General features: G+C 46.2%; 1 protein-coding gene across 3 annotated transcripts; it reads left to right on the forward strand.

Moving 5' to 3' along the window:
* The first annotated feature begins 9,877 nt into the window (after positions 1–9,877).
* MSL1 (MSL complex subunit 1) lies at positions 9,878–22,342 on the forward strand. 3 transcript variants are annotated; one of them, XM_070289226.1, is made up of 9 exons: positions 9,933–11,282; positions 13,776–13,999; positions 15,050–15,432; positions 17,353–17,400; positions 17,853–17,917; positions 18,565–18,632; positions 19,038–19,162; positions 19,330–19,402; positions 19,801–22,342. In XM_070289226.1, the coding sequence occupies exons 1-9, from the start codon at positions 10,515–10,517 to the stop codon at positions 19,889–19,891; spliced, it is 1,845 nt and encodes a 614-aa protein (XP_070145327.1). In that variant the 5' UTR covers positions 9,933–10,514; the 3' UTR covers positions 19,892–22,342. The 3 variants fall into 3 exon arrangements, with proteins under 3 accessions (XP_070145328.1, XP_070145327.1, XP_070145329.1); XM_070289228.1 differs by lacking the exon at positions 9,933–11,282 and adding an exon at positions 11,392–12,736; XM_070289227.1 differs by lacking the exon at positions 17,353–17,400 and having other exon boundaries at positions 9,878–11,282.
* Positions 22,343–22,353: the final 11 nt, after the last annotated feature.

Consider the following 22,353-nt stretch of genomic DNA (forward strand, 5'->3'; position numbering starts at 1 on the left):
CCCACCCCCACCTCTCACTATGAACCAGTGTTTAGGATGCCCACCACCTCCAGATTGTGGATGTTTTGCTCTGGCAAGGAAATCCTATTATGGGGATAGGAAATTAGGTGATGGTGACAGAGAATGATAGATGAGCCTTTTGCTTAGCAGAGAGAGAGCACGAGCAGGCTATACAGGATTGGGTGGCTCTCCGGTCCAAAGGGCTTCCCCTTGGCCAAGCCCCACCCCAAAGCCCAGGAAGTCCAGAGCTTGGCACCCAGCCAGGGTGAGAGCATTCCTCAGGATTCTGACAGGCCGTGGGGGATGGTGGTAGTGCTCCTACCGCGAGGATGGGGGAGGGGAAGGAAACGCGCAGGGGAGGAAATGACTTCGGAGGCTAAGAGGTGGGGAACTATTATAGTTCTTGGTCCCACGAGTCCCTTTTAGAAAGAAAGGCTGAGGCTGAATGTCTTCCCAACGGCCATGCGAAGGGTCTGCAGCTCCAGAGCAAATGACCCCTAAGTCACCTCTCTGCTCAGGGTCACCACTGACGTCCCAAACAGTCCTCTGGAGGCTCTCTGTCTCCGCGTCCCTAACTCTGGGGCTGTGGTTGAGCTCGGGAGACCCCGAGTGGCGAAAATCTGGAACTGCAGCTGGGCTGGGGGAGGAGTCCATCGGGTCTCCCTCAGCCTCTCCAGCAGGCCCCCTCCCTTTTCCTGCACTAGGCCCAGAACTCTGGAAATAGCACCTGGTAACGGGAGCGCTGACAGATGCTGAGTTATAGGAGAGCAAGTGTCCTTTACGTTCCAGCTCCATTACCTTGGAGCTGTTCCGCTTGAAAATAAGTGCCTTAGGACTCCTCCCATTCCCATCCACACATGTCTCTTTAGTGTGCCCCTGGGTAGTGTACCTCTTGGCTACAATGGAAGTCCCCCTGTTTGTGTTCCAAGAGTCTTTTAGCCTTTGGGTTATCTACTATTCATGACCTCTATGACTCTGGAGGGACAAATGGCACCTGACTATTCTGATTTTAAATTTACCCTTCCTTTTCTGAGCACTGTTTAATGTACAACCCTTTCTCCTAGTCAGCCTTCAGTCACATACTTTCCATCACCCCAATTCCTACCCAAACCCTCAGTCTCACATCTCACCTGGGGAAAAGGAGGGGAGAGAAAAATGGACAAAGTCTTTGTGAGAATTTTTCCCAAGGAAACAGTTCCCTCTATTTAGCTTCACTTGAAGAATTGATGCTTTTGAACTGTGGTGCTGGAGAAGACTCTTGAGTCCCTTGGACTGCAAGGAAATCAAACCAGTCAATCCTAAAGGAAATCAGTCTTGAATATTCATTGGAGGGACTGATGCTGAAGCTGAAGCTCCAATACTTTGGCCACCTGATGTGAAGAACTGACTCAATGGAAAAAGACCCTGATGCTGGGAAAGACTGAAAGCAGGAGGAGAAGGGGACGACAGAGGATGAGATGGTGGATGGCATCACCAACTTGATGGACATGAGCAAGCTCCGGGAGTTGGTGGTGGACAGGGAAGCCTGGCGTGCTGCAGTTCAAAGAGTTGCAAAGAGTCGGACACGCCTGAGCGACTGAACTGGCTAGCTTTTCCTGTTAGTCCCCTTGCTCTGCATCAAACCTTCCCACTGGACTGATTTTTGCTGTCCTGCCCTCCCCTTTCCTCCAACACGATCTTCCAGGGCTCTACCTATCCTGGGGAAATGTTCTCAATGCTGGGAGAGGATTCTCCATTCTGGGAATAATTTGCAGCTTGAGGAAACAGCCCATAGAGGAAGAACTGTTTCCAGTGTTGTTGGGGAAAGGGAGGTGATGGAGGAGGCAACAAACAGAACGCTCACTCCAGGAGAGGTCACATTCCCATTATCCGGAACATAATTAAAGAACTCAGCTGGTATTCGGGGGTCTCCGAGAGCTCTGCCAACATCGTGAAGAACTCTAGGGGAAATCAAGTACAGGTAGTCAAGTTTGCAGCTAGGGATTACAACTCTACCCAACTTCTCCTCCAAAACCATTTCCTTTCATGATATCTCTCCTCTTGAATTTGCCTCATCTTTTAGTTGTATGATCCGTAAAGCTATCAGCCAGGGAGTTACGCGGGTTTGAAATAATCTTAAGTAGAGGCAGCAACGGCCCCCTCTTGCACTCCAGCCCTCAATCAGCTTTCCTCTCCTCCCCATGCTGCTACTCTACATTCACCCTGAAGGGGGCACTTTTGTTTCAGTCGTTAAAAGTCCTTTTGCCAGCGAAAAAGGAGCCGAAGAAGGAAATGTAACAATTGGTCACGTGTTGGGGGTGGGGTCCTCGCAGAGGTTTCTGGGAAGGGAAGGGAGGTCCACGTGGAGTGGGCGGGACTCGCTGAAAGTTTTGGCGGGGCTGGCAGAGAGAGAAAAATACCCGAGTTTGAGTTGTGATTTTATTTGAAAAAAAAAAAAAAAAAAAAGGCAGCAGAGAGGGTGGAGGGTGTGTCCTACGGAGAGGCCCCCGCGGAGGGGAGAAGGGGAGCGGCACGCAAGCATCCTGCTCGCGGAAGCCTGGAGCGCAGGGCAGGGTCTTTGCCAGAAAGCTCTGGGCCGGTGCCGAGCTTCAGAGCCGGAAACTTCTGTGGCTCCATGGTGGTTCCCCATCCCCCAATCCTCCAGAAGGGAAAGGTAGCCTCTCCAACCGTGGTCTCATTTCGGTGCCCTGTGGAGGTGGGCTACTACCAGCTACGCAGCCCCAGTCTTTATTTACCTTTCCGAGAGCCTCAGGAAGCTGCAGAGATGAATCCTCTTTTTCTGGGAAGAAGCCAAAGCAAGTCTCTTTACTACTTAGTTCTACCCCACTATTAGGGAAAGGCAACTTCATGCAGTCTTAAGGTGATCTATTTCTGTTTTCTTTTTGGTCTGGGGAAACCAGGACCCAGACTGGTAAAAGGGCTTGCTACATGCTCTTTCCACACTATAGGCTTTCCATTCAAAGAATGTAGGTCGTGGAAATGCGATTCTGTCATTCCAAAAATCTTAAGAAGAATGGTTGAAGTGTTGGCTTTATCTCCATCCATACACTTAGCCAGAGGGCAAATGGAAATGGTCACTATCCCCTTAGGGATGAAATAGGCAGAGACCTCTTTAGGGACTCGATTTACGGGTCCTGTGGTTTTACTCAGGCTCCTTCTCAAGCCAGCAGGTCTATTTTCTCCCTGTTGGTCTTTACTCTTTGGTATCTTATGTCCTTATGTGTCCTAGTTTAGGGATTATCACAGTTTAAAACCTAATGATAGGGCTTCCCTGGTGGTTCAGGGATCAAGAATCCGCATGCCAATGCAGAAGAGACGGGATCCATCCCTGATCTGGGAAGATCCCATGTGCCTCGGAACAACTAAGCTGATGGGCCACATCTGCCGAGCCTTGCCACAGTCGGAGAGGCCACAACTACTGAAGCCCAGGAGCCCTACAGCCTGTGCGCAGTAACAAGAGCAGCTTTCATAATGAGAAACCCGTGCCCTGCGACTAGAGTAGCCCCCACTTTCTCCAACTAAAGACCCAATACAGCCAAAATAAATAAATACGATTAGTTTAAAAAAAAAAAAATGGTTTCGAAGCAAAAATTCTCTTCCTTTTTAGAGAGCTTCTCTTCCCAAGTTTCAGTTTTCTGGTAGTTTATTCACCTCATCCTATGAATTGAGATCAAGGAGATCAGACATCAAATTCAAAATGCCAGGCTTTTGGGGGAGAAAAGCATGTTTACTTAGTCTGAAGCAGTGAAATCCTAGATTTTGGATTTCAGTGCTGTAAAGTTTTCAGGAAAAAAAAAAATGTAGGGAACTGATGTAGGACTGCCAGCTTTTTATTTTGCCAAGTAAGGACATTAAAAAACTACCACTACCAATTGCTGTTTACTATCATCATTTTAGAAAGGTACATTTCAACATTTGCAAAATAGGAAGTATGTGATCTCTGAGTAAGTGACAGTATTAAGCCACCCTGCCTTAAATTTTGGTTTTGCTGGTGGCTCAGACAGTAAAGAATCAGTGGGAGACCTGGGTTTGATCCCTGGGTTGGGAAGATCCCCTGGAGGAGGGCATGGCAACCCACTTGAGTATTCTTTCCTGGAGAATCCTCATGGAGAGAGGAGCCTGGCATTACATATACATGGGTGAATTTGTTTTTTGTAGACGTATTTATTTATCTTTGTTTGCACTGGGTCTTCATTGCTTGTACAGGCTTTCTCTAGTTGTGGCAAGTGCGGGCTACTCTTTCTTGAGACGCTCGGGCTTCTTATTGCAATGGCTTCTCTTGTGGTGCACACCCTCAGTTGCTTTGAGGCATGTGGAATTTTCCTGGACCAGGGATCGAACCTGAATCCCCTGCATTGGCAGGTGGTTTCTCATCCACTGTACCACCAGGGAAGTCCTATTTGTCAACTTTTAAATAATGGCCATTCTGACTGGTTTGAGGTGGTACTCCATTATAATTTGATTTGCATTTCTCTAATAATTCAGCTAAGTATTTTTGAATATTGAAAATCTAAAGTAGTATTTCACATAACATGAAAATGTATGAAGTTCGAACTTGTGTCCATAAATAAAATTTTGTAACATGGTAGAAATGTGATCACTGCTTGCAGTATTCACACCAGAGCCTTTGCTTTCAAACAGTGAATCTGCAACCTGTCATTCCCTCTAAATCCCCATACCACGGGTACCTTAACCACTCACCATCAGCCACCATTTGTTCATTTACACTGTCTTTTGTGCTGCGACAGCAGAGTTGAATAGTGCAAGAAATTCTACAGCTGTCAAAGCCTAAAATATTTACTATCTGGCTCTCAAATAATAGGTCCTGATATAGATGCCAATGTAGTGTTTTTCAGACTTAAGGTGAATCAGAATCATCTGGTGGACTTATTAAAACACATACTGCTTAATCCCACCCAGGGTTTCAGATTCACTAGGTCTAGGGTGGGACCCACGGAGAAGGCAATGGCACCCCACTCCAGCATTCTTGCCTGGAAAATCCCACGGATGGAGGAGCCTGGTGGGCCACAGTCCATGCGGGTGCTAAGAGTCAGACAGGACTGAGTGACTTCACTTTCACTTTTCACTCTCATGCACTGGAGGAGGAAATGGCAACCCACTCCAGTGTTCTTGCCTGGAGAATCCCAGGGATGGGGGAGCCTGGTGGGCTGCCGTCTATTGGGTCGCACAGAGTCGGACACTATTGAAGCGACTTAGCAGCAGCAGAGTGGGACCCAAGAATTTGCATTTTGAACAAGTTCCTAGGTGATGCCAGTCTTGGAGATTTGGTCTTGTTCAGTCACTCAGTTGTGTCAGACTCTGCAACCCCATGGACTGCAGCATGCCAGGCTTTCCTGTCCTTCACTATCTCTGTTTGCTCGAACTCACATCCATTGAGTCAATGATGCCATCCAACTATCTCATCCTGTCACCCCCTTCTCCTCCTGCCCCCCATCTTTCCCAGCATTAGGGTCTTTTCCAATGAGTCAATTCTTCAAATCAGGTGGCCAGCATATTGGAGCTTCAGCATCAGTCCTTCCAGTGAATAGTCAAGGTTGATTTCCTTTAGGATTGACTGGTTTGATCTTCTTGTTGTCGAAGGAACTCTCAAGAGTCTTCTCCAGTACCACAGTTCAAAAGCATCAATTGTTTGGTGCTCAGCCTTCTTTATGGCCCACCTCTCATATATGTACATGACTACTGGGAAAAACATAGCTTTGACTAATAACCTGAGTTTGTTGGACAATTCCATGGGCAGAGGAGCCTAGTGGGCTGAAGTCCATCGATCACAAAGAGTTGGACGTGACTGAGCGACTAACATTTGGTCTAGTGAGGAAGAAAACAGGGAATTTGTTCATGGAACAAATCCTGGTCTTAGAAGTCGACCACAAAGTCCTCCTTCTCCCTCATGCCCTCCTCACTGTTTCTATTGATTACAAAGAAAGTGAAAGTTTAGTCACGCAGTCGTGTCTGACTCTTTGTGACTCCATGGACTGTAGCCCACCAGGCTCCTCTGTCCATGGGATTTTCCAGGCAAGAGTACTGGAGTGGGTTGCCATTTCCTTCTCCAATTGATTACAAAGTTCTGTAAATTAAAAATGTGAAAACTAGATTTTCAAGCCTTAGATTAACCATTTATCATCTCTCACTTGAACTAACAGCCTGCAAGTTGGTCTCCTGCCTTCAGTACAAACATATACTAGCTTTCAAAAACACAAATCTGATTATTCCACACTTTGCTGGAAATCTTTCAGTGTTCCACCTTGGCTGATAAATCAGTTGTCTCAAGTCCCTCAGAGAGGTATTGGTTCCAAAATCCTGCTCAGGATACCAAAATCCTCGAATGCTCAAGTCTCTTATATAAAATGGTATATATTTGCATACAGCCTATGCATATCCTCTAAGTCATCTCTAGTTACTTACAATACCTAACACAATGCAAATGATATGTAAATCATTGTTGGGCTTGTAGCAAATTCAAGTTTTGCTTCTTGGAACTTTCTGGAATTTTTGTTCCTGAATATTTTCAACTTGCAGTTGGTTGAACCTGCAGATGTGGAACCTGTGCATGTGGAGGGTCGACTGTATCCATTTCTTAACTGGGCCTTCAGACCTCAATAATCCAGTCTCAATACGCCTCACCTATTTTATCCCCTGTATCCCCCACTATCCAAGCTAAAGTCCAGGCGACTTCTCCATTTACTCCAATACATCCTTTTATCCCAGGTATCTGCAATGTTCTCAACTCTGAAATGTCCTCCTATGGCCTCAACCTTTAAGACCCACTTCAGTTGTCACTTCCTCAGTTCCCTCCAGATAGTATGTTCTATCTTCTTTATGCTTCTAGATAACTTCTTTCTTCCCTAGGTTTCACTATTTACACCCTATTAATAAGGCTGTCATTGTCAACCAAGCTAAAGGTCAAGGGTAGATGCTTTCTCTTAATATATCTAAATACCTCATTTACTCACTCAGTGAATATTTATTAACTGCCTACTTTAGGCCGATATATTTCTACGGGCTAAGGAGACAACAGAGAAAGAAAACATAAAGCTCACATTCTAGTGGAAGAGGACAATAAACACAATAAATTACATGTTAGATAGTAGTATCTAACATTATCTATTAGGGGCTTCCCTGGTGGCTCAGAGGTTAAAGCATCTGCCTGCAATATGGGAGACCTGGGTTTGATACCTGGGTCGGGAAGATCCTCTGAAGAAGGAAATGGCAACCCACTCCAGTATTCTTGCCTGGAGAATCCCATGGATGGAGGAGCCTGGTGGGCTACAGTCCACAGGGTCACAAAGAATTGGACACGACTGAGAGACTTCACTTCATATAGTAATAAGTATATGAAAAAACTAAAGCAGGAAAGGCCCGGGAAGGAATTTGGGAAGGTTGTGGGTTTACATAAGATAGCCAGAAAAGAAGGCTTGATGAAAAGATATTTGGTAAAAAACTGAAGCAATGAATCGGAAGGTATGTGAATATCTGAAGAAACAGTGACACATGTGGAGAGAATAGCAAGTGAAAGGACTTGAGCAGACCCATGCTGGGTGTGTGTGAAGGACAGCAAAGAGGTGAGTGTGGCAGGAGGGGACTGAGTAAGGGGGGAGAGTAGTAGGGGCCAAAGTCATCTGTACTGGGGGCCAGATTCTGGATAATTTTGTTTTTACTCCAAGATGGGAAGTCATGAGAAAGAACATGTTCTCATATCAGGTTCGCTGTGGCTGCTGTGTTTTAAACAGACCTCAGTGGGGGAAGGCAAAGGTTGAAACTGAGGGGCTAATTACAAGGTTACTGCAATAAAAAAAGGTGAGATACGATTATGGAAAAGATTATGGCTCGAGGTGGAAGTTGTGGAAATGTTGCAAAGGTGTATGTTTCTGGATATACATATTGAAGGGCAATGGTATTGAAGACTGACTGGATATGAAGTGAGAGAGAGAGGAAGGCTATAGAAGAAGCAGGATTTAGGTGAGGCAAATTCAGGAGTGTGATTTTAGACACAAATTTGAAATGCCTATTAGACATCCAAGTGGATATGTTTCCTAGGCATCTGAATATGTGATTTGGAGTGAGGGAATGAGCCTAGGAAGAAGATCTAAATTTAGGAGTTGCCAGTATAGAGATTCGGATTTGATCCCTGGGTCAGGAAGATCCCCTGAAGTAGGAAATGGCAACCCACTCCAGTATTCTTGCCAGAAAAATGGACAGAGGAGCCTAGCAGGCTATAGTCCTTGGGGTTGCAGAGTCGGACATGACTGAGCACGTGAGCAGTGTAGAGATGGTATTGAAGGTCTTGACACTGAAAAAGATCACCATATTCTATACGCCTCCTGCCACACATGGCCCCCACTTCACTGGTATCCCTAACTCCCAAATACTCCCTTTGCAGATCTGAGGCCATATAGTCTGGCAGAAGAGGGCTGTGGCTCCCTTGGCTTCTTAGCACATTCCCATCCATTTGTTTAAAGTTTGCAGTGCTTCATGCTCTGAGCTCACAGGGCAGAGACACAGTTTCAATTAGAGGTTTTCACATGAGGCCAAATAATGTTGCTGCTGCTGCTAAGTTGATTCAGATGTGTCCAACTCTGTGCAACTCCATGACGGCAGCCCACCAGGCTCCGCCGTCCCTGGGATTCTCCAGGTAAGAACACTGGAGTGGGTTGCCATTTCGTTCTCCAGTGCATGAAAGTGAAAAGTGAAAGTGAAGTCACTCAGTCGTGTCCAACTCTTGGCAACCCCATGGACTGCAGCCTCCCAGGCTCCTCTGCCCATGAGATTTTCCAGGCAAGAGTACTGGAGTGGGTTGCCATTGTCATCTCCATATAGACTGGGGGGGAAAAAATCCCACCTAAACAGAAAAGAAAAATCAATAAAAACTATTTAAAAGCTTTCCAGGAGAAATTCTGTAAGAACTTGTTGGCTAAAGCTGCCTGAAAGGTTACAGACAGATACAAAATGAACACAGAGAGGTCAAAGTGCTCAGCATACGTTAATACCCTAAAGTATTTCTATTCTCCGTAAAGGTAAAGATCCCTTCTAAGACTTCCTTTGCCTCAGTCTTTCATGAACACCCCCAGAAGACGCTAGAAGTGACTTAAGAAGTCTGGGGAGGTGGCCGTTGGGAAAGAACTGTTGGTAGTTGGCAATACTTCATTTCAGGGAGGTGGTGGCAACAACTCCCTAAGCAGCAGACATCATGGATTTTCCTCCCTCGGGGTACCAGAGGTCCCCTCCGTTTCTCATCTGGGTCCCTTAGAGACAAAGAACTTCATTCTCTCCCATACAAGTGTTGGGTTGCTGGGGAGCGCAGGGTTGGAGGGGTTAGAATTCTATGCCCAGAAAATACCCACAGGCTCAAACAGGAGCCTGCATCCTAACTCTGGTCCAGGCGGCGCGCGGAGCAGCGGGGCCCCTCTGGTGAGGGCCAGGCCTGTTGCCAACGTGCCCGGGAAAGGGTTCGCCCAGCGCAGGCCGGGTACATGGAGCGCTCGATACACTTCCACGGAGGGCGCATCTGCCTCCCGAAGCCCCCTTCCTTCCTCTCAACTCCACTCTCGCGCTTCTCTCTCTCCCGGAGCCTCAGCATTCGCCTGCAGCCCGTCGCCGCCCTCGCCCTTTCTTCCCTCCTCCGGACCCTCCCCCGGCTCGCCCCTCCTCCGGCAGCCCACCTTCACCCCGCCGCTCCGCGGGTTCCTCGGTCCTCGCCCCTTATTCCCGGCCTCCCCTCGCCGGCCCCCCGCGCCCGGGGCCCCCGCGGCCCCCTGCCCGCCCTCCTCCAGGCGACAGCGGCCCCTTTCACAATAGCGCGGCCCGCCTCCCTCCTCTCGGCTCCCGGTTCACTCCCGCCCGCTTCTCTCCCGGCGCATGCGCCCTCCGGTCGGCGGCGGCTGCGGCTGTGGCGGCTCCGAGCGGCTCCGTTTTTTTAAAGGGAAACGCTGAGGCATCGGGGGTGACTGTGGGGGAGGGGGACCCCGAGTCCGGAGACCCCCGGGTGAGGCGACAGACCCTCTCCCGTAGTAGGAAGGCTTTGGGCGGACCCATCCCTCCCACCCCCTCCTGAGGAGGAGGGGGGGGAAAATGGAGGCTCGGGGCGGCTGAGGCGAGCTCCGGGGCGGGGGGCCGGGGCGGGGAAGGGGGGGTGTGGGGTGGGGAGACGAGGCGGGCCCGGCCGGGCCAGGGGGGGCCGAAGCGAGCTCTGGGGATGAGCTCGGGGGCGGCTGGGTGCGAGCTTCTGCCTCTGAGGCGAAGGCGGCGGCGGCGGCAGCAGAGGCGGCGGCGAGGCCCCCATGGGCCGGCGGCGGGCCTCAGCCGCGGCCTCCACTTCTCCGCACGCCGGCGGGATGGCGCCCGGGCCCCGGAGGAGCCGCGCTAGCCGAGGCCTGCTGCCGCGCTGCTGAGGCGAGCCCGCCAAACTCCCCTCCCCCTCCTCCGTCCTCGACCCCCCGCACCTCACCCCTTCCCCACCCCCTCCTCCGTCTCGGTCCCCGACGCTGCTCCGGACCACTATGACCATGAGATCCGCAGTGTTCAAGGCGGCCGCGGCCCCTGCCGGCGGCAACCCTGAGCAGCGACTGGACTACGAGCGGGCTGCGGCGCTGGGCGGGCCCGAGGACGAACCTGGGGCGGCCGAAGCCCACTTCCTCCCCCGGCACCGTAAGCTCAAGGAGCCGGGGCCCCCGCTGGCCTCCTCCCAAGGCGGGAGCCCCGCGCCCTCACCGGCCGGCTGCGGCGGCAAGGGCCGGGGCTTGTTACTCCCGGCCGGGGCGGCCCCCGGGCAGCAGGAAGAGAGCTGGGGCGGCTCGGTGCCCTTGCCCTGTCCACCCCCGGCCACCAAACAAGCTGGCATTGGGGGGGAGCCAGCGGCAGCCGGAGCCGGCTGCAGTCCCCGACCCAAGTATCAGGCGGTGCTGCCCATTCAGACGGGCTCTCTCGTGGCGGCGGCCAAAGAGCCTACGCCCTGGGCTGGGGACAAGGGTGGGGCGGCTCCCCCAGCTGCCACCGCCTCGGACCCGGCGGGACCCCCACCACTACCTCTGCCCGGGCCGCCACCCCTCGCGCCCACCGCCGCCGCCGGGACCCTGGCGGCCAGCGAGGGCCGATGGAAGAGTATGAGGAAGAGCCCTCTCGGAGGTGGCGGCGGCTCTGGAGCTTCCAGTCAGGCCGCCTGCCTCAAACAGATCCTTCTGCTGCAATTGGACCTCATCGAACAGCAGCAGCAGCAGCTGCAGGCCAAGGAAAAGGAGATCGAGGAGCTGAAGTCAGAGAGAGACACGGTACGGGAAGGGTTAATCTGCGTTCGGGACGAGGAGCGAGTTGTGCGCATGCTCGGGGGAAGGGGGCTGTAGGAGGTTAAGGTATCCCTGAGTTAGGGGTAAGGAGGTCGGCCACCAGCAAAGGAGTCTTCTCAGTAGCTGGGTCCTTGGGAGCCAGGCTCACAGACACGTTGGGTTTGAGGGAAGGGTTAAAGGGCAACCTCCCAGGAGGAGGGGGAGGGGAGGTTTCAGGTGCCAAAGGGTTAATTTAAAATGACAGCCCCAGACTTGTGGGAAAGACGTTGAGTGGGAAAGATCTGATTTGTGAGGGGTTGAAAAATGAAAAGGTGGGATGCATATGTGGTTGCTTTATGGAAGGAGTTAAATTAAAGAGCTTTGCGTTAGAAATGCATTCTGGAGGAGAGGGCCATAGCAGCTGTTGCTCTAAGCACTGCTGTAGCATCTTTATCTAGATAGAGTAGTAGGCCTTTTCATTGGCAGAGGGGTTGAGGTGACTCACAGTGGAATCCTGTTTTAGCTTTTTAAAATGATATTAGGAGAATCATCACCTTTGATTTCAGACAGGTTTTTTTTTTGTTTTGTTTTAATAGGAATCGGAGTTATAAAACATGACCTACTGACCAGCTCCCTTGTATAAGCATGGTGTTTAGAAACTGGAAGGGTTTTAAGGCATCAGGGGAAATTAAGTTTATTAAATGTATTAAGCAGACCGAAATTTTTTCCCCTATATTAGAATCTTAAGATGTAGGGAAGTCATTTATTATTTCTTTGTACTTCTGAGGAGCATGACTATATAGACTTGTTTTATTTTATTTTATTACCCTTGTAGCAGTAGTTAAGGGCACCTGATGTGTTAAAACATACTCCAGATATCAGGAAAGCTGTGTTGGTGGGATATTATAGTGCTAGCATACCTTACAGCTGCCTAAAAATAAACATGGTTTCTACAATTGTTGTGTTCAGGCTGCAGCAGTCTCTGTCTCTCCTCTCTCTCCCTCCCTCTCTCTCTCTGGCGTTGTGTGCGCCAAGGGCTGAGCCAGGGAGCAGAGGGCTATTCATTTTGTTTGCTTTCCAAATGAATCTCTTCAGGCAGCAACTGTTTTATTAGAGAAGGCATTCTGCAAGGTGGAATGGGAGCTGGGGCCAGTCTCATTAAAATATTTCATGGTGTTGATTTGTGGAAGTTACTCAATATGGAGGTGGCAGTGCTCAGCTACTGTACTGCAGTCTAGGGGTGTGATGGTACTGTAATTACAACACATCATGTCCTGACTTGGGAGGGGGGGAGTCCGGAAGAGGACGACCAGTGAAGGAGAAGAAATCAAGGAAATGTCATCCACAAACAGACGTGTTTAAGTAATGTTAAGGCTGTGAATCAAAACAGAAGGAGATGAAATGAGAGTGTGGCTGACAGGGGGCTCTCTGCTGATTGTGGTTTTTGCTCAGTTCCTGAGGTAATGGCCCTTTTGCAGATTTTCCTAGGCAGGAAAAGTGGGGTGAGTTAAGGATAGAGTGTCAGTCTGAACTTGGCATTCACTGCCTCTGTTGTGTATTGCAGTCTTAGTGTCGCTTAAGCTTGTTTCTCTTATTCCAGTTGTTATTTGGCTTCTCATGAGATCTGTGCAGCTAAGTGGATGTAATGAAGTCAACATTAATATCACTGTCTAACCCAAATAAAATTCTTGTTATAGAGTATAAGTAGCACAGTTGGCATCTTTTCTCAGAACATTTTAATGTGAAATTTTCAATGATAATAGACTTCCATTTTGTGTTTGATCATGTGGTCCTCCCTTTAATTATTAGAGTCAAAAGACTTTTCAATGTTTAAATAAATAGGTATAAGTTTTTCTGTTATCTCAAATGCGAAGCAATATGCATATGTGATGATTGATGGGACTTATGGGTACTGGTTCTTTTTATAAGTCTTCCAAATTGAGTGTTCACAGTTTAGGTGGCACCTCCCCACCCTACCATACCCCCTTTCAAATAACATTGCAATCCCTAGTGGCACTGTGATTGTGTGAGCTTTTAATTCTGTCTCAATGTACTGTCTGGACTTTGTGTGTAGCATTTTTGAGTGGAAGTAGAGAGGACAGTGTTTGGAGAGCTTCAGGGCCTCCTAGAAGAACATTAAGGTTAATTCTGGAAACTCCCAAACTGACTTGGAGCCACATGTTAGCAGTAGCAGAGACTGTGCCATTTAAAAGGCATGTTGTGGCCTCTCCCAGTGAAGAGGATTTTTTTCAGAAGAATGAACTACAGATTCCCCATGTCCCTCCCCAAATACATTGGCTCCTAAAATTAACCAGTGCACCTTGTCTTCTCTATTGTGATTAAGAAAATCTATTCAGATTATGTCTGCCTGTTAAAAATAAGTTGAATTGCTGTGGTTCATGGAAAGAGGCAGAAGACCAGACTGATTCCAGAATGGGGATAAGTACCTGTGTTTAATTTTTCTGTTTTTTAAGTCTGCATTTTGCCCCTCTTTTTTAGCTCCTTGCTCGGATAGAACGTATGGAAAGGCGGATGCAGCTGGTAAAGAAGGATAATGAGAAAGAAAGGCACAAGCTGTTTCAGGGCTATGAAACTGAAGAAAGAGAGGAAACGGAGCTATCGGAGAAAATTAAACTGGAGTGCCAGCCGGAGCTTTCTGAGACAACCCAGACTCTGCCTCCCAAGCCTTTCTCCTGTGGGCGGAGTGGAAAGGGACACAAAAGGTGTGCTGATAACTTTGTTACACTGTCTGGACTTGAGGTCATTTGTTTGCAGTGACTGAGAGTAAGGGATGAGGACTTATGAATTAGTTTTAATACAACTGTATCTTGAATCACGAGGTCTTCTGTACTGAGAAACTGAAACATCCTTGTGTGGGCTATAAAAGTCTGTTAGGAACATTTTGGTCACAGTAGTAATTACAGAACGCAGCATACATCATAAAGAGAATGGGCAGCAAATGTGACAGCTGAATTTCTTAAAACTATAGCCCTTCACTTCAAGTTAGGAAGTATTAAATTCCTTCATTGCGTTAGGCACTGGTAGATGTTACAAATGTAAGCTCAAAAAAAAAAAAAAAGTAAGCTCTAACTGTCCTTGGACTCGAAGAGATTAGCTATAAGGATAGCATAAATTTTGAAAACTCAGAATTCAACTGCAATAAAATATGCAGATAGACAACAGTGATACAGACTATTCAGAGATTAATTATCGTGCGTTAGAATAGTGAAAGTTTAAGGAGGAAATGGATCTTGAAAAAGTATAGAACTTAGGTTGGTGAAAAAGGAAAGGAGATGACATTCTAGAAGTGTGCATGTGTGTGTGTGCGTGTGTAGACTGGTGGGAGAGAGAGAATCAGAAAATAGCAAGGAAAAATGATTGTAATTAACATGGTATAGGAATAGGGGGGTGGGATAAGACTGGGGTCTGGTTGACAGGAATGAAATAGACCACAGAGTAGAGGCATCTGATGTTAGCTAAAGGATCTTGAATAAAATAGGAACCTTCTTAGATTTCGTAGTCAATGGAATAGTAGTAGAAGTTCTTAAGCATGGAAACTCACTTGTTCAACAAACGTTTACTAAGGGCTTATTATACATACTGTTAAGCATGAGGCTGTTCCTGTTCATGACAGCCAAGTGAACTCAGATATTTAGATACTTGAATACTGGTCATTTTGGAGCAAGCTAGTTCTCTTGCCCGAAAATGTAATCAAATCAGATTTTATTCAAGAGTCAATAAAATTCTATAATCTTTTCTTCCCTATCTAATAGGAAATCCCCATTTGGAAGTACAGAAAGAAAGATTCCTGTTAAAAAGCTGGCTCCTGAATTTTCAAAAGTCAAAACAAAAACTCCTAAGCACTCTCCTGTTAAAGAGGAACCCTGTGGTTCCTTATCTGAAACTGTTTGTAAACGTGAATTGAGGAGCCAAGAAACTCCAGAAAAGCCCCGGTCTTCAGTGGACACCCCGCCAAGACTCTCAACTCCCCAGAAGGGACCCAGCACCCATCCCAAGGAGAAAGCCTTCTCAAGTGAGATAGAAGATTTGCCGTACCTTTCCACCACAGAAATGTATTTGTGTCGTTGGCACCAGCCTCCCCCATCACCGTTACCATTACGGGAATCCTCTCCAAAGAAGGAGGAGACTGTAGCAAGTAAGGCATAGAGAACACTTGCTCTTATACCCTAGTGGTGGCGGTCAAGCTAACAAGTGTGAAAATGCCTTTGGCATTTTTAAAAAAGTGCAATCAATAAAGCAGAGTTCTGTCAAGAATGAGTAAGTTAACAGCCAGAGACAGACACTGTGCAGGCATTGCAAATAGATGGAATTACAGCAAAATGTGCTCAATGTATTTGCCTGCTTACAACACTGGGAGATGTGTTTGCCAGTAAGTTGCTCATCACAAGAGCACCAGACTTGGGGGTGTAATCTCCGGCAACTTGCATGCCCTCTGAAAGAAGGGTTTTCTGTGCTGTGAAATGCATAGAACTTATACTTTGCCATGCACGACTGTTCCTGCAATTGATACTGTGTGAAACCTGGGAGGGTGGTCTTTGGGTGTTCTCAGGGGCCAATGGTAATTTTTGGGTTGGGGAGCCAGCTTGGGGTGGGGAATTTCACCTGGGCCTCCGCTCTTTAACTATATAAACATTTATCTGTATCTCTGTGTCCCGGTCTGGGGGGCAGGAGGAATCTGCCAAAGACCAACAGTCTTACTATATCTCACTATACTTCACAAAGGTTCTAAATGTGAAGAGTTTACTTGGATTGCAGTAGCCCATTGGTTGTTCATATATTTAAATAAAATGGTCTACAAACTATTTTTCAAACAATAAGGACTATCTTGGGATATCTGAGCTGCTTGGGATGGGTGCGGGGTATGGGACCTTGGTCTTCATTCCCTTTTTGTTCTTCATGGCTTCCATACAGAGATGCTCCCCTATCTCCTACATCAACCAGTAACTGGAATGTGCCTTCAATCATGTAATGTTAGTCTGTGACAGTCACTGTGGGTGCTCCGGGGTGATGGTGGGGAAGCCTTCTTGGATAGAGTCACGGTCCTGAGTTTCTACTGATGTGTCTTGCCCTCGTAGGGCTGGGTATGGGAATCCATTCCAATAAGACAAGAGCATTCTCCAGGCTTTTGTTTGGCTGTTCTGGTGACAAAATTAAGTGGGGAAGATAGATTACTCTTCTTCATTATCTAAAATTCATTAGGCCTTACATTTGAGTACATGGATAGACCAGGACCCTGATCTAGGTTCAGGTTTTTTGTTGGTTCAGTCAGTTGAACAGGTTCATCCTTAATGGTTAACCTTCTTGCTGCCATGGCAATGCTGTGTAACAAGAGAAACCGTGAAGCAATTTCCCATCCGGGATTGAGAAATGGCTTGGTCCGGAGCTGTTCTGTGTGACTGGCTGTTTTTGAAAACCCTTTCTGCCGTAGTACAGAAAATTCCAAACACCTCTGATATTGTGGGTCTAGCAGTACAGAAAGAGTCTGATTGGGGGGAATCCCAGTCCTCTGAGGAGCCTGAGTTGTGAATAAATGTGTGAATCCTTATTCTGGACGTCCCTATTTCAAGAGGAAGTCTCAATGGCTTGTTCTAAGGAAGCCAAAGTCTTTGTGCATGTTGTTCAGGCTGGACCAGCAAGGTAGTTTGTTTGGAGGGAGGAGGGAGCTGTTTAAGAAGACTACATGTGTAAGTTTTGAGAACACTGATCTTTTATTTGAAAAATAGGGTCAACTTTTACTCACCTGCCATGTTCTGAGTTTAAGGTTTGATATCCTTGGCCATCAACTGTTGCAGGGAAACCACCCTAAATAATGAAGAAAAGAAGTCGTCTCAGTGTAAAAAAAAAAAAAGTGGTGGGCTTATTTTCTTTTCTTTTGTCTGTTGTTCCCTCTTCCCCTCCCCTAGAGAGAAATTCTCAAAAGAGCAACTCAAAAAAAAAAAAACAAAACCAAAATGGCTTCCTAGTGAGAACATCAGTGATGATCCTTTCCTCCATTTTGGGTATGGGCTTTTTTTCTTTTTACACTGAGATGATTCTTCTTTCCTGCATTATTTAGGGTGTCTGATGCCATCAAGTGTTGCAGGAGAAACTTCAGTCTTGGCTGGTGAGTAGAATAGGAATTATATTGACTGGGCCTGGGGTGGGGGCTGGTGGGATGGTGGATGGTTGGGAGTTGCATCCCCCATCAGTTGGATGGGGGAGAGTGAGATTCCTTGGTATGTGATTATACTATAGACTTCAAAATGACTACAAATTTCAGTTGTTTTTCAGGAACTGCAATAGCATCCATTATATGAATTGTCAGGTATTGGTTTAGGGTTTTTTGTAATCCTGTGTTTGGCAGACTGCAATGGCATTTTAGGTTCTTTCAATACCATAGCAAGGACACTGAATATGGCTTCAGGTGAGGCCATAGAATGGATTCCTATCACTTGGTAACTTTGTCTTATCTGGGGAGAGACTTCTTGTCCTAGTGAATAGTAGGTTGTGTGACCTTGGATTTAAGGGTGGTTCCACCCCTCCTCCCTTTCTTTTTCTTTTTTTTTTTCTTTCCAGTTCCTTCTTGGAGGGACCACTCAGTAGAGCCTCTAAGGGACCCAAATCCTTCAGACCTTTTGGAGGTAGGTACCCAAGACTTGTCAGCAGAAGGGAGTACGAGATAGATAGAAATGGGGGTATAACTTGAATATGTCATAATAACTGTATGGATGGGTTAAATAGAATTCTAAAGCCAGAAGGTGACTTGAGAGATTATCAAGTCCAACTCCTTAGTTGTATAGATGAAAAAACTGAGATCTAAAATGGCTTAAGTGATTTATTAAACAATAAGGAGCTAGTGAATATTCAAAACAGAGCTAGGTTTCATGCTAAGTAGAAAAGTTAGGCATGTACCATCAGAAACAGAATTATATATTCCAAGCTCATTTGCCTTTTGAAAGCTTGATACTTACTTTAAACTCATATCCTTATAAAATATAGCGGTAGGGAGGGTTTGTGGCAGTCTGAAGGGTTGTTTCAGTGTTATGTGACTTTCACTTTGGAAAGTTATAGAAAAGATTTTGAAATGTGGAGATTCTACAAGGGTAGGAGTAGGGATAGGAGTATGTGTTCTGTTGATTTGTGTTACCAGGGGTTTCCCATGATACCCATAGAACTTATAGACTTAGGTGGGACCTGAATGTGAAAGAGGTTTTATTCCTGGAAGCTGGAAATGAGTATACATGTCACACGGTGATAAATACCTTATCAGCTGCTATTCTTTACACAGAACCTGGATGACAGTGTGTTTTCGAAGAGGCATGCAAAACTGGAGCTGGATGAGAAGAGAAGGAAAAGGTGAGGCTAGAGATGTTCACTGTGGGAACAGTTGAGCCTATAGGACTGTGACATCTCTCATCCATGCTGAGGGGAGCCCAGGAGCTCTTAATGCTTTTAAATTACTGACTTCCTAATTGATTGAGTATCACAGTTTTGAAGTGGTTATTGTTAGAGATAAAGATGTTTGGCCTCTTTTTCTTGTGGGGAACACTAACACATGATCCAGACTGCTAGACCGAAACAGCTCTTCCCTAATCAAGCAGACAGTTCTCTTTACCCCCCTACTTCCCCACCCCCATCCCTTCACCTAGAAGTCTCAGCCAGGATCTCCCTAGCATCTGGATCATATGAGTTGCCTTTATAGAGCAGGTTTTCAGTAATATTGGGTTTGTTTGTTTTCTTTGTCTGGTTTGTTTTTCCCAGATGGGATATTCAGAGGATCAGGGAACAAAGAATTTTACAGCGACTGCAGCTCAGAATGTATAAAAAGAAAGGAATTCAGGAATCTGAGCCCGAGGTTACCTCATTTTTCCCTGAGCCAGATGATGGTAAGTTTTGTTTATCTAAGAGAATAAGTTTTCTCAGAGAAGAAAAAGGGTACAAGGCTCCAGGATACAACTTGCTCTGAATGAATGTGGTATTTTGGAAGAGGTATAGTTGCTAGGTATCTTCCATCCATGTCACTAACAAGGTCCCATCTGGCTTTCTTCCATAGTTGAAAGTTTGATGATTACCCCCTTCTTGCCTGTTGTAGCATTCGGACGACCATTACCAAAACTAACTCCACAGTAAGTATAAAGTTTTTTTCCCCTCTTCTCAGGTGGCATGCACTTCCCTTCCCTTTCAGACTTCATGAAAGCTTCAATATAAGGTGGAATAGTTGGCTTAGGGATAGCCATGGCTCTTTGACAGAAGTGACGCTGCCTGGGCCACTAGCTTTTGCAATGATAAGATTCCCAAGCCAAGAATTAGGAGGATTGCTTTTCGATTTAGAAATAGATTATTCAATCACTTTAATAGCACACCATTCCTCTGACTTTGAGGCAAGAAAGACACTCCAAACTTGGGACTTGGGAGTCAGGGCTAGGAGTGGTGAAGGGTATACCATCTCTCTTTGACTTAGTCTCATGTCCATATTGAATTTCTTCTAGTCTTGCAGGTTGATTCCTTCTTCTTTTTTTGCCAGGAATTTTGAGCTGCCCTGGTTGGATGAGCGTAGCCGATGCAGGTTGGAGATCCAGAAGAAGCAAACACCTCATCGGACGTGTAGGAAATAGCTGTGCTGGCAAGAACCTTCTGTCTTCAGATAGTTGTAGCATGCCATTCCCAGAGAGTGGCAGAGACCTGTATATGTGACCTATGTCCTTATGTATGTTACCATTTGCTGAAAATGCCCTTCCATACTCCCCTGATCTTGGTTTTGTTTTCATCACTCTGATTTCACAAAAACTCTTTCACTGGGCTAATTGTGAATTGTGGAGGGTGATTGGGATTTATTTTCCCTTTTTGGGGAAATGAGTTCTCAACTTAAATCTATAGGATGGCAGACTTGGAAGCTTCAGGGGTCTGCTTCTTTACATTTGCCTGTGTTAAAGGGGTAAAAGGGCTCTCTTCATTAGATTTGTGGAAGATGAAGCAACCCCTGCCTTTAGAGTTGTGCCTGCATGGCACTCTTCTCGCCCCGTATACCCTTCCTTACAGTATGAGTATAGCGGTTTTTACCCTAAAACAAAACAAAATTTCACCAGGAGCTTAAGGACCAGATGAGGAATAACAAGTGACGTGATGAAGCAAGTCATCTTCACAGGGTAGAAAAGATAATGGCGAGTTGATTGATAAATATCTGAAAACACAGTTGTTGTCTTAAAACTGTTCTGTGATACAGCCATGTGGGAAGGGATGTTTGTCTGTGATTATTTTCTTAAGTTAATGGGTAACTGAATGTCTTTCCCCACCCCTCAAGAATAAGATCTTCTGAAGAGAGAATGAGGATGGTTAGCTTGGGGCCAGCTATGGCTCTAAACAAAAGCAGCTGGTGTTGGGAACGGCACGCCAGATCCTGTACAGATGTCTCTGTGTCACATCACCTCTTGAGTATTCCTTAGTTGGGTCTTATCCTTTTAGCTGAGCTCTTGGTGGTGGGTTAGAGATTTAGGGAGGGTGGGGGATGTATGTAGAAATATGTGCTTCCTCTGGCTGGCAAATGTCTACATCTTGAAACAAACAGATGTACCTAATGAGCTTCTCCAGTTCATTTTGTAAAAATAGATTTGTATGTGTACCATCTTGGTTCTCCCCTCCCAACCCTCACCTCCCCCATTTTGTTAAAAAATTTCAGGACAGCACTCCAGGCCACTTTGGTCTCAGTGTAAGATCCCTGTAACTATCTGGAAGGAAAATAGAGCCAAGACCTCTGGTCTTAAATATATAGGAATTGCCTTTCTTTAGTCTTCAGGACTATTGTATGAAAACAAGTAGGGGTCTAATCTCCTAGAAGGTAGGGGCTTTTATCCTTGAAGAGAATATGTCCCCAGATTATTAGCACTTTTAGAGGAGAAGCCAAGGTATGTAGGGTGTGTGGCCGGCCCATCAGTGGAGCATGAGAGAATGGGATACCATTGTGGGAAGGGAAGAAAAAAGTTCCTCAGGGGCCTCCCACTGCTAAAGCTTTTCGTGAGATGTTGGTCTGTGCTCCCTGAGTTTGACTTTTAAAGGAATTACTCGGGCAGCACATGTAGTATTCTTGGATGATCTTGCTGCTCTTATTTCTCCTTTGTGTGTGTGTGTGTGGCTATGGGTTTTCATTTGTAACTCCATCTGCTTAGGAGAGTGGGCTCTCCACAAGGGAACCTGCTGTGAACTTCTTTGCAGCAAGAATGTAGAGAGAAATAGGACTTATTCCACTAGGGGCTCTCATCTCACACCTTAAGGAGAGGAAGGAGATTTCTAGAAAAACTAGGCCAGATTTTCTTTGTTCTACCATCATTTTAATATGGCAAACTGTTTGGCTTTCCTACTCTGACCTATGTTATGTTCCTTTAAAATGTGCCCAAGAAGAAAAAAGACCAGTCAGTGTCTCTTTATTTTATTCTTTGATTCCTCTCAGTTTCTTAATTTTCAGCATTTGTTGGATTCCTTTGGATATGGGTTAGCAGATATCACCTTTGTTCCTACCCAAGGGACTTCCCAGATTCTGAACTCAAGTTAGACTAAGAGGAATCCATGAGGTGCTATTTGGCCAGACTTATGTGGATTCTAATTTCCTTGATTTTCCCTCTACCTAGTATCTCTTTATTTTATTGCCCCCTTTTCTAGATCAATTCTCCTTTGATTTGGACATGTTGAAGTTTTTTTGAGAAGGAGGTTGGAGAGTAGATGAGCAAAGTTCCAAGAGCAAAAAGACAGTGTGTCAGAGTGTGGGGGGAAATTAGTCTTATTTTTTCCCTACATGGGATACAACACTGTGAAATTCAATCTTCAAGTGAAGGCCCTGCCGTTCTCCTAAAACATAGTTCTTTGTTTCTTTCTTTAACAAAGTTTAAGCTAGTGTTAATAAATTAAAAAAAGAAATTGCTTGTCTGTCCACTTCAGCTTTGTTTTATGCCCATTTCATATTGTTGTCTGTGTTGTAATTCATACTTTTGATACCATTTCTGATGTGTAAAATTGGTTGTCTTGTAAATATCTTATAAAGAGTTCAACTGTAAATAAACTATTGTGGCTGTTAATTTTTGAACTT

This window comes from Ovis canadensis, chromosome 11, assembly GCF_042477335.2.
Source record: "Ovis canadensis isolate MfBH-ARS-UI-01 breed Bighorn chromosome 11, ARS-UI_OviCan_v2, whole genome shotgun sequence".
Taxonomy (NCBI): Eukaryota; Metazoa; Chordata; class Mammalia; order Artiodactyla; family Bovidae; genus Ovis; species Ovis canadensis.

Bases quoted from the DNA above. Each gene is read 5' to 3' on its own strand.
- MSL1 (XM_070289226.1), top strand. From the start codon at position 10,515: ATGACCATGAGATCCGCAGTGTTCAAGGCGGCCGCGGCCCCTGCCGGC. The intron at 11,283-13,775 runs GTACGGGAAGGG...CCTCTTTTTTAG, and splicing joins TGAAGTCAGAGAGAGACACG to CTCCTTGCTCGGATAGAACG. The intron at 17,401-17,852 runs GTGAGTAGAATA...TTTTCTTTCCAG, and splicing joins AGAAACTTCAGTCTTGGCTG to TTCCTTCTTGGAGGGACCAC.